The sequence below is a fragment of the Sturnira hondurensis genome, unplaced genomic scaffold (genome assembly GCF_014824575.4).
Source record: "Sturnira hondurensis isolate 20B ecotype Veracruz unplaced genomic scaffold, ASM1482457v3 Scaffold0004136, whole genome shotgun sequence".
Lineage (NCBI taxonomy): Eukaryota > Metazoa > Chordata > Mammalia > Chiroptera > Phyllostomidae > Sturnira > Sturnira hondurensis.
Window position 1 is genome coordinate 32,053,100 of NW_028076767.1, and position 15,290 is coordinate 32,068,389.

General features: G+C 55.7%; 1 protein-coding gene across 5 annotated transcripts in view; it reads left to right on the top strand.

The window, feature by feature from the left end:
- The first annotated feature begins 8,322 nt into the window (after window positions 1-8,322).
- EBF4 (EBF transcription factor 4) overlaps window positions 8,323-15,290 on the top strand; it is a 56,817-nt gene continuing 49,849 nt past the window's right edge. For 2 of the 5 annotated variants that reach the window (XR_005066153.1, XM_037044315.1), the window contains exon 1: window positions 8,818-9,132. Coding sequence is in view for 4 of the 5 variants with exons in the window: in XM_037044315.1 (XP_036900210.1) it covers window positions 8,996-9,132 (137 nt within the window). In the remaining variant the exon portion in view is untranslated. Of the gene's footprint in view, window positions 8,494-8,817; window positions 9,133-15,290 lie in introns of those variants that run through there. The other 3 variants (XM_037044313.1, XM_037044312.1, XM_037044314.1) reach the window with 3 other exon arrangements.

Below are 15,290 nucleotides of genomic sequence, written 5' to 3' on the forward strand. Positions count from 1 at the left end.
GGAAGTCTCTCCATTAGGGTTGGGAATTGCTTTTTGGCCCAGCTATCTTCTATAATTATTGGCAATGACATAAAAAACCAGAAGATTAGCCTCCAACTCACTTGTGAGTGTTCGAACGGATAAACAACCTGGCTTTACCCTATAACCTGCGTGTTGGAAATGAGACGTGCCAAACCCCTTCGGACTTACAGCCGACTGAGTGTGGGGCCCCGAGTGGCGTGGCTGAAGCCCACACTTCAGTTTGGCCTCATTTTGCTGCTTGGAGTTCCAGTGACAGTGGCCTTAATTAAATTCGGTCTGAGACGGATCGGATGGAGTTGGGCCCGGACTCTGCTGATCAGACTAATCAGAGTGGTGGGCAGAGTGGCACCCCCATGGGACTGTTCGCATTCAGCCAACAGCGCGTGGGGCCAATTGCTCGGGAGGCAAGCCGCCGCAGCCTGAGCATCACTGCTCATTGTTACTGGGCGTGCCAAGAATGGAAGGCCCTGGCCGCTCTGCCTGGATTATTTGTTTTCTTTCATAATTCTTTTTATTTTTAAATTACAGCTGACATACCATATTATATTAGTTTCAGGTGCACAACATAGTGATTAGATATTTATACAACTTACCAAGCGCTCACCCTAGTAAGTCTAGTGCCCACCGGGCACCACACATAGTTATCACAATGTATTACCTTCTATATTCCCCATGCTGCACTTTACGTCCTTATGATTATTTTTATAACTGCCAGTTTGTACTTCTTCATCTCCTCACCTTTTTCATCCAGCCCCCTGACCTGCCTCCCACTTGGCTCCCATCAGGATGTTCTCTGTGTCAGTGAGGATTCTCTCTGTTTTGTTTGCTGCCTGCACTATTTCTCAGGGTTGGGTTTGCAGCAAGCAACCTTGAAGAATGAAGTTATCTCTCTCCAGAACAGAGAGCATGCCGTTGCCTTCTATAAGAGAGGCGGAGTCCCCATGCTCACGTTCCTCGGGGGCAGCACAAACCCACTGCACGCATGGCCACCGGAGGGCTCCTCCACACCAGCCCTCCACACCGCCCTTGTGGGACTTGGAGGAGAATTCACACAACCATGATGCTGTCACGACTCGCTGTGCTTCTGTTTCTTTTTTTTTTTTAATATTTTATTTATTTATCTTAGAGGGGAAGGGAAGGAGAGAGAGAGAGAGAAATATCAGTGCATGGTTGCCTCTCGTGCGTCCCCCGCCAGGAACCGGGAACTGGCCTGCAACCCAGGCATGTGCCCTGACTGGGAATCGAACCACGATCGTGTGGTCCGCAGCCCGCGCTCAATCCACTGAGCTACACCAGCCAGGGCTGTGCTTCTGTTTCTGATGCAGGAATTTCATGCTTTCTGCCCACATCCATGACACACTAACAGGTTAACTTCTTAGCTTGAAGGCAGGCCAATATCAAATCCCAAATGCTTACATGCAGTGGGGAAAGGGAGAACGGACAGTAGCCACTGGAAAGGGCCTCACCTTAGAAGAAAGTGTGTCCCTGGGTGTTGTCTCAGTCTGCTCAGGTTGCCCAAGCAAAGTACCACTGACCAGGTGGCTTAAACAATAAAAATTTATTTTCTAATAGTGCTGGAGGCAAGGAAGTCCAAGATCAAGGTGTCAGCTGACTCAGTTCCTGGTGAGAACTCTCGTCCCACCTTGCAGACGGCCACCTTCTCGCTGTGTCCTCCAACAATGGGGAGAGAGCACTGGTCTTTCTTTGTCTTTTTCTTTTAAAGGTTTTATTTATCTTTAGAAGGGATGGGAAGGAGAGAGGGAGAGAAACATCGATGTATGGTTGCCTGCAACCCAGGCATGTGCCCTGACTGGGAATCAAACCTTGATCCTTTGGTTCGCAGGCCCGCACTCAATCCACTGAGCTACACCAGCCAGGGCTCTCTTCATCCTCTTATAAGAGCACTTGCCCTATCAGATTAGAGGTCCCTTCTCATGACCTCATTTAACCTCTACCGCCTCTTCTTAGGCCTTATCTGCAAATACAGTCACAATGGGGGTTAGGGATTCGACACATGCATTTCAGGGGGATGTAAACATTCAGTCCATAGCAGGTGTCACTCAGGTTTCAGTTAATGCTGGAGGTGAGCGGAACCCTTAGAAGAAATGATAAGGATGTGGGGGTGCTGGCTAGCAATGGAGGAGGGTTTCTGAAAGTATAACAGATGTTTTGGGAAGTGAAGCAGTGGTGGAGGATGAGTCAGAGCCAAGGAGAAACAGAGCATTATGGGACAGAGTATGTGGCCAGAAGGACCAAATTACAGGACCCACAGTTTCGTGAGTGATAAAAATAGACATGAGAAGCGCACCAAAAAACCCTTTACTAAGTTAAAGTTATTAAAAGTGTGCACTAGGGCCCTGGCCGGTGTGTCTGAGTTGGTTGGGCATTGTCCTGCAAGGCGAAAGGTCGCCAGTCCAATTCCCAGCCGGGGCACATGGCTGGGTTGCAGCCTGTCCTGGCTGGGGGTCCTGTGAGAGGCAGCCAATCCATGTTTCTCTCCCTCACTCTCTCCCTCCCTTCCCTTCTCTCTAAAAATAAATAAATATAATCTTTTAAATAAAGTCTGTACTAGAAATACTGCACACATGTAAATAAATGAACTACTCTTAACCACATGGATACATCTCACGGACATAATGATTCAAAAAGCTACACAGTATAGGATACCACTTATATGAATTCCAAGAACGGGACAACTCCGTTTACGGCACCAGAAGTCAGGACAGGAGGTTCCTCTGAGGGGCATTCGTGGACAGGGAGGTGGTGTCAGAGATGGGATGTTGGAAGGGGCTTGTCTCTTAACCTGGGTAGTGGCTATAGAGACACATGTGTGAAAATTTATTGAGGTATTCATATGCAATATTGTGATATGCCCTAATTTAAAAATTAATAACTGGTTTTGGAAAACCAGAAGAAGTAAAAGTCATGCACCCGGTCTAATTGGTCATCCATACAAGTTTCACACACATGAAATGGCCTTGCCAGTTAACAGACATCCTACACACAGCCTGGCACGGAGCATGAGGCCCTTCTGCCCATCACTGTTTTTCAAATAAGGGGAGACTGCTGTCAGCGGGACCCACACTGCGGCGCGGCGGAGTCTGCTGGCGTGGGCTCCAGCAAACCCACTGCGCACTTCTTTCCCAACATGCTTAGGACCATGACATTGATAGTTTGAAATTGGCCCAGTGGGAACATACATCATGAAAACTGGCAAACCCTTGCTACAAGTCAGGTTTAGTGTTTCAGAGGCAATTACTGAATACCTACCATCATACCACTGGGCCCTTAGTACCCAGGCTTATGCAGAAAGGGACTGAAGCTGAGAATTAGATGAGAATATTTAATCGATTAATATTTAGTTATATTAAATATTATAATAATCCGACAATAATATTGCCTACTTAAGTCTCCAGGCCCCAAATCCTTTGCACCATGTGCTTCATCTCAAGAACCTGGCTCCAACTGGCTGCGTGACCATTGAAGGTTAAGAGAGAAAGACCTCGATGTCCTCTATCCCAGGAGTAGGACTGAGTGACAGGGCAGAGCAGGGCTAGGCAACAGAGCAAGGCCGCAGCTGTGTGAGCCCATCTATTTGGGGCATCCTATGGGACCCCACATGTCCGATCAGTCTGAGTTTCTGACCTCTCCCTCTCAGACAAGTACTAATTCCACAAATATTTGTGTGCTAGGCACTGTTCTGAGTGTTCTCGATACTTAGAGAAGGAACAAAAATCCCCATCTATAAGAGCCGCAGGCCAGGAAGTGATAACTCTTCTCTGTTAAGTTATATCTCTCTGTTCCCCATCCTGCTTTAATTTAGGTCTTCGTTGTCTCCTACTTGAACCATTCCTACCCAACTCCAGGTCCTACTGGGAGAGCTGGGTTTGGGGGTCCTGAAGCTTCTACAATGAGGGTAGGAATTTTAAGAAGAAAAATACGTTTGTGAATACGTATGTTCGCCTGACACACTAGGACCTCCAGGGGGCGCTACGGCCCAACTTCTGCCCAATGCAGCACTCTGGGTTTGTTTTCAACGGTGTTGCATCCCCTTTTAGAGAAAGACAGAGAGACTGGAAGAGTTCTACCAATTTTTTCAAAAGATTTTTATTGACTCTATGGGGGTGACTTTGGTTAACAAAATTACATAGGCTTTAGGTGTACAATTCTGTATGCCTATTTTAGAACTACCATTTTAAGGCCAGGAAAAATTCCAGGCTCCTCAGTGTGCCCTCCTCTGCACCAGCATGGTGCTGCAGGTACTACAAGCTTCCACTCTGCGGCAAGCGCAGCAAACCCAGTCACTGAGCCCTCCTACTCTTACCTATGCTGGCCCTTCTGCCCAAGATCCCCTTCACCTCTTCCCAGGCTCAGGCCCTCCTGTGCAGGTCCCCATCCTTGCCCCTGCATCTTTAGCAGCCCAGGTCACTCCAGAGTGATGGAGTGTTTACAAGTCCCACACCGCCACACTGTGGTGCCCATGAGGATGGAGCCCGTGTTCTAGTCTTTCCTTATTCTCTCGCCCTGGGCACGTGATAAGAGCCCTTCCGGTGGATGGGAGCATGAATGTGCAAGACAGGGAAGCGTGAGGTCACAGGCCCTGGGCTGGTGGTCTGGGGTGAGCCTCTGCCTGGGTCAGAAAGGACCAGCGTTCTCTCTGGGCTTGGACCCAGCCTCCTCTGCCTGTTACCACTACCCCTCCAGCTCTGTGACCACAGCCACTGCAGGTCCCAAAATCCCTTTCTCATGGAAAAGCTGCAGGAGTTTGAGGGGAGAAATTTGCAAAATGAAAACGCACATAAAGTTCCAAGAAACAGACTTCCCGGATCTAAAGCAGAGATGACTATTTTGACCCCAAAGGCTAACTGAGAACTTGCTCACTGGCCTTCTACCTGCTGAGTCCGGTTGGCATCCTCATCACCCTACCCCTTGGTCCAGCAGTTCTAACCCAAAGCCTCAAACACCACCCTGCTTGGTTTCTTTCCTAGTCCATAGAGTTAGAATAGAATAGAAACCCGTACAAGTCAGGAGCCCGTCCAGACTGGCCTTGGCTCGGTACCACTTCTCCAGGGTTACAGACTCCCCTTTCATTATCCCCAGGTTAATATCGAGCAACTATTCCCAAATCTACCTTGGCAAGAGTCTTCTAGAACCATGAAGATTGCAACACCAAGGCCCTTCAACATTATGAAAAGGAATGTGGACCCTGTTGACTCCCAGAGAGGAAAGGTGAGGGCCTTGCAGGCAGAGGGGACAGCCAGAGTAAAGGCAGGGAGCCGAGAGTGTGCGTATCAGAAACAGCAAGGTTGTCAGGCAAGTAAGAGACTCCCACGGCGAAGGGATGGCAGGGAGGCCGGAAAGAGACATTTGGATCAGGCACCAGAAGGCCCAGAATGTCCCTAAATGTCTCCTTGGGGAGCCACGGCAGACATTCGTAAGTTTCTAAGCAGGTGATGGCATGCTTTTAAAAAACTGTGGCAGGAGGATGGAGGGTGGTTGGGGAGGGGCGGACAGCTGGGGAAGGGGAGATAGCTGAGGAGGCTGTCGTTGGACTGGGGTAAATTTCTCCCCCAGCCAGGGCGGGGTGCAGGGGAGGACAAACAAGTTTGTTAGAGATATTCACCATGGGCCCTAGGGAGAAGGACACGGAGGGAGAATCCTTAAGGTCTGACAGAGGCATCAGAGGCGAGTGCTTGGGCCCCAAGCCAGGTGGGCAGCTGGAGGAAGTGTCGCCAGCAGACATAGGGGAGCCGGGAGGAAGAGCCGCTTTGTGGGGAATGGGCGGTGTGGCCTGGGCATATGGAGGCGAAGTAGCCCAGCCCAGGAGAAGAGTTGTCATGATAGGGACCCTCGGTAGAGGCAGCTGCCCCCCTTGCCCACCAAAGGGTCAAGCCCAGCTCTGTCCTCACCAGCCGATGTTCAGGACTGAGAGAAGTAGGAGGGAAGCCCACACTCAGTCATTTCCCCAAAGTGGCTTCAGAGACCATGGGGGAGCACAGGTCTCCAAGGGAGAAGGGCAAGAGGCACAGAGGGGCTAAAGCGCCTCTCTGAGGGGTGAGAGGAGAGACAGAGTGCTCTGGTCATCAGGATGGCTTTCGGGGGCAGGGGTGGGAAACCCAATACTGCAGGGAAGTCAGAGGCCTGAGAGGAGAGAAGAGAAAACGGCCGCAGAGCTGGGAGGGGGCCAGACCACCAGGGCTCCGAGTGGCTGGCTGGGGAGCAGCTCGCTGGGGGCTGGCAAGGAAGGCAACGTTTGGGGCAGTGGGCCTGTGGACTCTCTCAGAAACAGGAGGGACACAAGTTGGAGGAGAAGGTGGGGACAAAGGGAGGGTTCTTTGAAGAATGGGGAGTTCTGAACAGAGGAAAGGGGGAGGATGAAGACACAAACAGATCAGATGGGGCAACATCAGGAGATGCAAAAGGCGGGACTGAGCAAAGAGGTCCCCGGTATTTACTTTTCGTGGTGCAAGGAGAGGAGAGAATGGATGAAGAAACTGAGAAAGGATGAAAAGGTGGGCAGCTGAGAGACAGCAGGGTCCTGTCAGGATTCCCCGTATCCTCTCTGTGTAGTAAGAGGTAGCAAAGGTTGGAAGGCTGGAGAAAGGGCTGGAGTATGTACACCACAGCTTTCGGGGGCTTTTCTAGAGCAATGCTGCTCAAATGTAATGTGCATGCAAATCACCTGGGCTCTTGTTAAAAGGCAGGTTCTGATTCAGCAGGTCTGGGCAGGGTCTAAGATTCTACATTTGTAACAAGCTCCCATGTAATGCCCACGCTGCTGACTCGGGGAGGAGCCAGGATTAAGGGAGCCAGATAAAGAAATGGAGAAAGAAATTGGCCTAAGCACCCACCAGAAGGAGAGAACTACCTTTGATAATTGCACCTGGGTAAAAACTGAAACCTGGATTAGTCTAGGAGGCAAACAGGCCCGGCAGGTGATGGGGAAATGGGCAGGGAGAGGGAGGAATGGTAAAGAAGACTGGTCCAGAGAAGGTGGGGGGACCTTTGCAGTAGTAGGAGGCATAGCAGTGCCCCTGGAACCCCTCATCTGGGTCCATGTAGGGGGGCCATTAACTGCACACTTGGAAGTCCCCCAAAAGAGCAAAAGGGGATGGGAGTCTGTTGGGACAGGAAGCGGTGCCTGAGAGTGACAGAGCAGGCAGGGCAGGCCACCCTCATGCTGTTCTGCAGGGAAGTGCTGGGCACCCTCTGGGCTGGTGCAAAGCCTGCCCAAGACACCCCAGGACAGAATGTGGAGAGGGGGGCAGAAATGGCCCGGCCCCAGAGTCAAGGGCAAGACAACCTCCAGGCCAGGAATGAAGTCTGAGAGGGACGATTCTCTGGCTGAGGAGAAAGACAAGTGAGTTGTCTCTCAGTCCTGACTCCAAGCCCTAAATCTCTAACTTGCAATACAAAATCAAGAGGTTTCTGAGAGGCAGAGGTTGCAAAGCAAACGCTTTGGGTTTAGGCAACAGGAACTAGGGGTGATGGGGTGCGGGGAGGCCTGTATGGGGACTCCCCTCATCGCCCCACGGCCCAGCCTAAGAGACAGAGGTTTGAGTCCTGCACTGAGGTTAAATCGAGGTCAGGTTCACCAGGAAAATGCGGGAAGGACAGTCTTTGCGGGCGAGCAAAGAACACCAAGAGCAAAAGCTTGGAGGCGTCAAAACGAGCAGCAAGGACAGGACCAGGGCGTCGCCGTGAAGGCGGCGGGTACTTAGGTGATGGAGATGAGGCTGACAAGAGGCCGGAGGAACGTCCTGGGGCGACCCCAAGGTGGTGGCGGTTCCTGAGCGCAGCGTGGCACGTTCCTCCGCCTCTGGCCTGGCTCCCCGCCGCACAGCCCCGTCGACTCACAGCCCGTCTGCGGCTGCCGCACCCCCGGCCCCAGGCCCCCGGCCCCACATGTCCCTCCGGTCTTTTCTGCAGCCTGGGCCAGGCCGCAGCCCCCGGCCCCGGCGGCAGACTCGCTAGGGTCCGCCCCGCCGCGGCGGCCCCGGCCCGGCCGCTCCTCCCCCGATGATGTCACGTCCCCGGCCGCCCCTCGGCCAGCCGCGCCGCCCCGCCCCCGCCTCCCCCGGCCCCAGTCCCCTGGGCCCGCCCGCTCCCGCCATCCCTCCTCCCGCCGCGCTCCCTCCCTTCGGCTCCCGCTCCCCCGGGAGCGGCGGCGGCGGCGGGATGGCCCGGGCCCGCGGCCAGGCCCTGGGGAGCGGCGGTCGGCGGCGCCCGCGGCGGGGCGGCGCGGGAACCGGGGCCCGGGGGGAGTCGGCCGGGCTGCTGCTGCTGCTGCTCCAGGTGCTGCCGCCTGGGGCTGCGGCGGGGCCGGGGCGCCGGGGCACGCGGGGCGCTGGCGGCGGCGGCGTCTGCTGGCCCGGCGCTGTCCCTGCCTTTCCCCGGGACGCGCGGCTGCTGCTGCTCCTTCCTCCGCTGCTGCCGCCGAGCTCCGCGCCCGCAGCCTCCGCCTCCCGGATGGTAATCAGCGCCCCGCGCCGGCGCCGCGGGCGGGCGGGTGGTGGGGGGGTGGGGGCGGCGGGGGGGAAAGGGCGGGCAGCCGCGCGCCCCCTCCTCGCCTGAGGCAGCTCCTGGGGCGCTCGCCCCCCCCCCTCCGACGGCCGCGGCCCTGGGCAGCCGCCAGAGCGCGCCTCTGGGGCGCCTCCGCGCGGACCGGGTGCCGGCTGCGCTCCCGCCCTCCCCGCCCCGCTCGCAGTCCGCCCGCCGGCGCTCAGGCCGCGGGGGAATCCCTCCATCTCCCCGCCCCGCGCCCCGGGAGGGGAGGGGACAGCGCCGGCGCTGGCGGACCCGCTTTCTCCGAGGGAGCGCCCCAGAGGCTAGTGCGCACTGAGCCGCCGGGACTCAGTGTTGCGCTGCGCTCTTAGAGGCGTCCGGTGCCGTCGGGTCCGGGGGAGCTGAGACGCCCGCAGCCTCAGGGGGAGCGGATCCCCGGCGGCGGGGCGCCCACCCACTGCGCGCCCTTATGTTCCCGGCGCAGGACGCTCTGCCCCGCGGAGGGCTGAACCTGAAGGAAGAGCCGCTGCTGCCTGCCGGCCTGGGCTCGGTGCGCTCCTGGATGCAGGGCGCGGGCATCCTGGACGCCAGCACCGCGGCGCAGAGGTAAGCGATCAGACGCGACTCGGCGCGCAGGAGTTGGACGGCTCCGCGTCGCCTTCGCCCAGCTAGCTGAGCTGCTAAGGCAAGGGCTGGAGGGAGTCCTAACTCTGGACAGTCCCAGCAAGCTCTCCCGCCCACCCAGCCCGGAGCGTCTGTGCTTCTTCCTGAGGCTGTGGGGCGGGCCGGGCGGGGCGGGGCTTCTGCCTCCATTCCCGGCTGTCCGGGCTCTGACTTCTGGCTGTCGCGGGCGGGCCCAGACATCCACTTCTCTAGCGGAAGAAGTCTGCCCTGTAGCCACCAGCCGTCAAGGAATGGCCAACCCCTCCTTCCTGGGCAGTTCTGGTACCTCTCCTGGACAGATCCAATTCCGTGGCTGTCTACCAGGAAAGATACGAAACCCAGCCCCTTTCTGCTTTCCCACGCCCCTCCGAGTTGGAGGATGGGTGTGCAGGACTGGAGAAGCGGTAGGGGCCTGATGAGTAGGGAAAGATGAGATGGGCAGTCAGCTTGGCTAGAGTGACTGGGACTGGGAATGGGGCAGAGCCACTCAGGTCCCGCCTCTGGTCAAGGTGTTTTTCTAGTGGGTCCTACAGGAGGCAGCGTGTCCCTGGGAACCCAGCACCCACGCCCATCTTTCTGACTCCCTTGCAGGAGTTTGTGCAGGGAGGCGGGATGGGGGACGGACTCCTGGATTTGGAAAAGAAGTTTAAAGATTTGTTGACCTGCCCCCTACAACACTTTGGTCCCCAGCTTTTGTCTCCCTAGTTGTGGGCGTGGAGGGGGATTCTGGAGGTGCTGCCTCTGCAGACAGCTGGGGCATGTGAAAGCTGGTCTCCCCAGTGTTCTGAGCCGCTGCTTGTCCAGCAGCCTGAAGGGACTCTGATGGGGGTTGCCCGGGCAGACTAGGCCGGGCGCACAGGCCATACATTCACACCCCCAGTCCTGTCCGGGAGACACCACTCGTAGCCCTGCCCCAAGCTCACCCCCTAACAGACGTACACCTGTTTCATGCTGCAGCCGAACCAGCGCATCTGCCCTCCTGTCCTTCCGTGGCTTTGGGGGGGGGGGAGCACGGGGGCTCTCTCTAGGGCTCATTTCTTGAGAAAAGGAAAGGTCTTGCCGGTGATTAATTCATCTGTGATGTCACTAGATTCCAGAAAACTGGGAAATAGGGACCAAATTCCCACCTCTCTAATACAGCTACTGTTGACACGTTCATGTGTCTCCTTCCCACCTTTGTTCCCATTACCCTTTTTTCCCCTGTGAAATGCATGCAATTCTGTATCCTGCCTGTTTTTCTGTTGGTTCTTTTTATTATTTTTTAAAAATTTAACTTGACATGGTCACTTTCTTAATACGACCCCATCTTTTTCTCCGCTACTGGGTATGTGGTGAGAACTCCTTGTAAGAGTGGATAAGGAGTTCCCATGGGGGCCTCTGGGGTTTCAGGTTCCCATTTCCCTCCCACCCTCCCCTGTGCAGCCCCAGGCAGCAGGTCAGATGAGGGGAAGGAGGCAGTGCCCTTGCAGCCTGCATGGGTGCAGAAGTTTGGGGTGAGGCTCTTCCATGGATCAGGCCACCAGCAGTGCTGTCTGCGTGCAGGGGTCTTGACTGGTGTTTCGGGGTCAACTCTGAGTCCCCAAGACCACCCTGCTGGGACTCAAAAGGCTTCCCCAATTTGAAAAGGGGTGTTTCTTCAGGCCTGGGCTACTTAGCTCCAATTCCAGAGACTTGTCTTAGGACACAGCTGAGTTGGTCCCTTCTTCCACCCCTGAGTGACTCTGGGCCACCTCCTTCCATTTGGGAGCAGGCTAATCCTCTCTCCTCATTCTTCCTGAGGTGGCCCAGCCTCTCTCCTGTTTGTACCTCAGTCCCCGACGGCCCTGTGCTCAGGTCTTCCCTTCCTAAAACAGCAACAGCAACAACTTCTTTCCCATCCCTGGCCTCCCTCTTCCACTTCTGCCTGGTTCCTCTCCGTCTCCCCTCTGCGAAACTTGCCAAGGAGCACTCCCTCCAGGCTGCTTGGGATCTCACCGTTGTCTTGGATGCTCTCCTTTACCCCATTGCCACCTGGTTGTCAAGGCTTCTGCAAGTTCCCTCTGGGTTTTACTCCTCATCTCAGTGCCCACAGCTGACTCTTAACCATGACAGGCCCTGGCCCTCCACCGCTTGCTTCCTGGCTGAAGGTTAACCCGCCCAGGTTTCCCACTACCCGCCCTAGCTTCTCAGGACTCCCCCAAACCAGCTGCTGCCCACTGGGGACCAAAGCGGTATTGCCAAAGAACTTTTCTCCAGTCCTGTCCCTCTTCAGTGACACATGTCAGTGACCCCCACTTCCTCCCAGATGTGCAGCATTCAAGGCCCAACACAGACTGACCCCAGATTTCCTCACTGCCTCCGTGTGATTCTTGTCATACAGCAATGTCTCTTGAAACAGATCCCCTGCCCCCAGCACCCACGGGCCTACCAAAGAGTCTTACCCAGAATCTTCTCTACCCGTGTGCTCTGCTCAGCCCAGGGGAATGGTTCTTAGTGCTGCTGCCTGAGGCTGCTCGCCATGGGCCAGGGCCAGCTGTGCCCTGCTTCTCCCAAGCTTCCTTGCCCCTCCAGCCTGTTCTTTCCCTTAGAGCAAGGCCGGTGGCTTGTTCATCCTTGTGTCCACGGCACAAGTACAGGCTCCAGTGGCTGAGGATGGCCGGGGGAGGGGGGGCCATGAGCAATGAGCATCTGCTGAAGGAAGCAGGAGTAGCTTCTTGAAGGTTACCGATCCTTTTCTGTTGGGCTCCTCTCTCTCCGCTCGTGGTCTCCTGGACCGACCCGACCCCAGGAACCAGGTCCTGGGGCAGCTGCTGCTCTCCGGCTTTACAAAGCCAAGGTTTTGCAGAGCTGGAGGTGGAGGAGAAGACCCAGAGCCTAAGAACAGGGAGGGAGGCTCTGCTAACAGGAAGGAGGTTCTCAGCAAAAGAGGAGGAATAGTGGGGGAAAAAGAGGCCGCATACCCTCACCCTGGAGGCGGCTGCTGAGGGCTGGCAGGGTCTTCCCAGTGGGGAACCCTGCACAGGACCCCGGCTGTTGCCACAACTGTCCCTACTCTGAGCCAAAAAGGCTTTATCTCCAAGACCCATATCCCAGTTCAAGCCCTCCCCCCTTTTCCGGACCCCCCTTCAGATGGGCATCCTCTTGTTAGAGTGCTCAGCACAGAAGCAGCTGTCTCCTCATCCTGATGTGATGCCCAGCCTGGGGAGACCCCTGGAGGGCCCAGGCCAGCCCTCCGCCCTGAGCTGGTTCTACCTCACTTGCAAGGGCCCTGAGAGGGAAGCCAGCTGGGGCTGCCTTTCCTGTAAGCAGCTGCAGGCCAGCCTCCCTGCTAGGAAATGCTTTTGTTTGCTTTAATAATTAATAACCGCTCCTCAGCCTGGGACCTGGCAGACAGGCCTGTGGGTGGGTGGTGAAGGAGTGGGCAGAGAGAAGCAGGGTGGGCAGTCTTTTCCCCCCTTGCTTAGGGACCGCAGTGGCTGAGACAGTTTCCCGGGGCAGGTGACCAGAGAGAGCTGCTGCTGGGGCAGTGAGAGCAGGGGATATGAAGCAGCCCCCAAAGCTTCCTCTCCTTCCTGTAGGCCCCCAGGACAGAGGTTCTGAACAGCTAGCTGCCTCTAGCCACCAGGGCCTCCTTACTGCGTGGTTGAGGTGGGTGTGCCCCCGCGAGCCGCTGCTTTTATCCTCCCCTGTCTGTGGCACAGCCAGGCTCTGGGCATGTCGGGCTGGGCAGGGCCGGGCCGATAGACCCCGGCTGGGGTCAGGAATGCCAGGCCCAGTCTGATGGTTGTGAGCAGTCTCAGGGGCCCAGGGGATGCCTGCCGGGAGGGTGAGGGAGGGTGGGGGCTGGTTGGGGGGCTCAGAGAAAGCCAGGATGCTGAGGAAAGGAAGGGGGGCGCTTAGGGAACCATGCCAGGATAGGGAAAGGAAGAGCAGGATTTAGCAGAGACTTTAGGAAAATCTGAGACAAGGACGAGATGCAGGAGATACACACTTTTTGCTCCTTCCACCTCGGGGCAGGGGGAGGTCAAAAAGGAGCCTCTCCACATTGCTGATGGCCTCAGAGCTTGTCCCGTTTCACCCGAGTCCCAGACTCCAAGGCAGACAGGACCCAAGCCAAGGCACTGTTGGGAACCTCAGGCTGTCATAGTGGGTACGAGGGAGGGTTTGGGTGGAATGGGGAGAGGAAGAGGCCTGAGGGTGCCTCTAGCGGGGGAGCCAGAGCTTTAGCCACTTGTCCTCTGTGGTTTGAGATGCTTGTTTTAAATTGCTAGTGTTTATAATAACCATGTAGCCAAGGATGCAAGGAACCACAAGTGGTGTTCTGTGTACGGAGCAGAGTCCATGAGGGAGGCATCATCTGTGTGACATAGTCATGGCCAAGTCCAGCAGCTTCTGCCCTGGGGCACCCTGCTCAGCCTCAGAAAGAAGCGTCTCCAGGGACCACTGGGTGGCCTTAGCAATAGCAGTCCGACCACTCGACAGCCCCCGGCATGTCCCCATATGCACCCTCTGTACTCTGGAGCACAGCTCACCTGAATGGCCCAGGCTGTGAAGGTCAGGTTGACCTTGGTGTCAACCTTAACTTGGACTCCCAGCACAGTACTCAGGAAGCTCATGCACACACCACAGTACAAGGCCGGTATCCTCCCCTTAAAAAAGTTGTTGTGCGAACCAAAGCTTTTCTGTCACGGTCGCCTTTAACTTTCGGGCTATTTCAGAACTGAAGATGGGAAGGGAGTGACTGAGCCATGGTGGAAATAGGAAAATGAGCGCTTTCATCTCCCACATCCTGACTCCTTAGTGCAGGAGCAAATGGCCCACCGCCTCAGCACACTCCGGAGCTGATAGGAAAGTGTTTGGAACATTTTGATGAAAACAATCTTCTTAAGAAAGCGAGATGTGTAATTCGGTTTGGAGTCTTATAAAAAGTGGTTAATGTGGCTGTTTTCGTCACTCAGCCGCATTTATCTGAAAAAAGGTGCTTATGTGGCAGGCTTTGTGCACTAACGATGATGCTAAGTGAATGAGCTGTTTCTGAATTATAGGCCCGAGCAGCACATGTACCTGATGAGGCAGTTCTGTGCCGGTTCGCCAGGCTGCACGCAGGCCCCTGGGCTGTAGCTTTGCTCACCTCCATCACACCGCTGGTAGTTGCTACCCCACCCATTCTCCCTCAGAGCCTTCTGAAGGGTCTGCTGCTCCTGCCAGTATCTGCTTCCTGAGACTGAGGCTCCCAGAACCTACTCTGCCCACCTTCACATCAGGCCAGAAGTACCTGAGAAGTAACCCAGAAGCCCTCTGGAGCTGGTGGATAAAACCCCAGGTCCCCCCTCCCTCCTTCTACTGCAGCAACTCCAAAGCACACTTTCTCACTTTCTCCAGTGTTTCCAGAGCTCCCCGGGGGATTGCGCTGCCATTGCCCAAAGTGGCAACTTTTCAATAATGCGCCCTTTTATAAACCGCCTTTCCTTTTCTCTCTCACTGCCTTCTCCACATCAGTTACTTCCCAGACTCGTCTCCCACACAAACCTGGTGTTTGAGGGTGCTGCCTCTTAGGAAACCCAAATAAAACGCTTGTCTCTCCAGACCTCAGGGGCTGTCCTCCTGCCTCCCTTCTTTCTTTTAGATAAAGCCTTCACATCAATAAACGTCCTTGCAGTTTCTCCCCACACTCCAAACTTGGGCAACCCCACTTTGGGGACCATGGAACCAGAGACATTGGCCCTCCTCCACATCTGTCCGTCTGTAAGCTGGTGGGAGAGGGGACCGCAGTCCCGGCTCCCACCCGTGTCCCACACATCTGCACCCAGCAGAGCTGTCAGACCTCTGCATCTGCCCTGTGTCTTTCTTCTGAGTTGTTGGAGCGTATCTCTGTGTTTCTTTCTTTCTGCTTTTTAATCATGGTTTGTTTTCTTATTACAAGAGCGCCAGCTATTCCCAAAGGGGAGAAAAGCAAAAGCCCCTCCTTCTCCCTCAGCCCTCTCCCTTTGGGGCTTACAGTTCCATTTGGGGGTCATGGTGGGTCACCTACGGCACCCTGGGGGTCGAAGTGCCTCGGGCAACCAGGAGAAGAGAGGCACAGTCCTGGCCAGCCTCTGGTGCTCTCACCGATGTGCTGACCC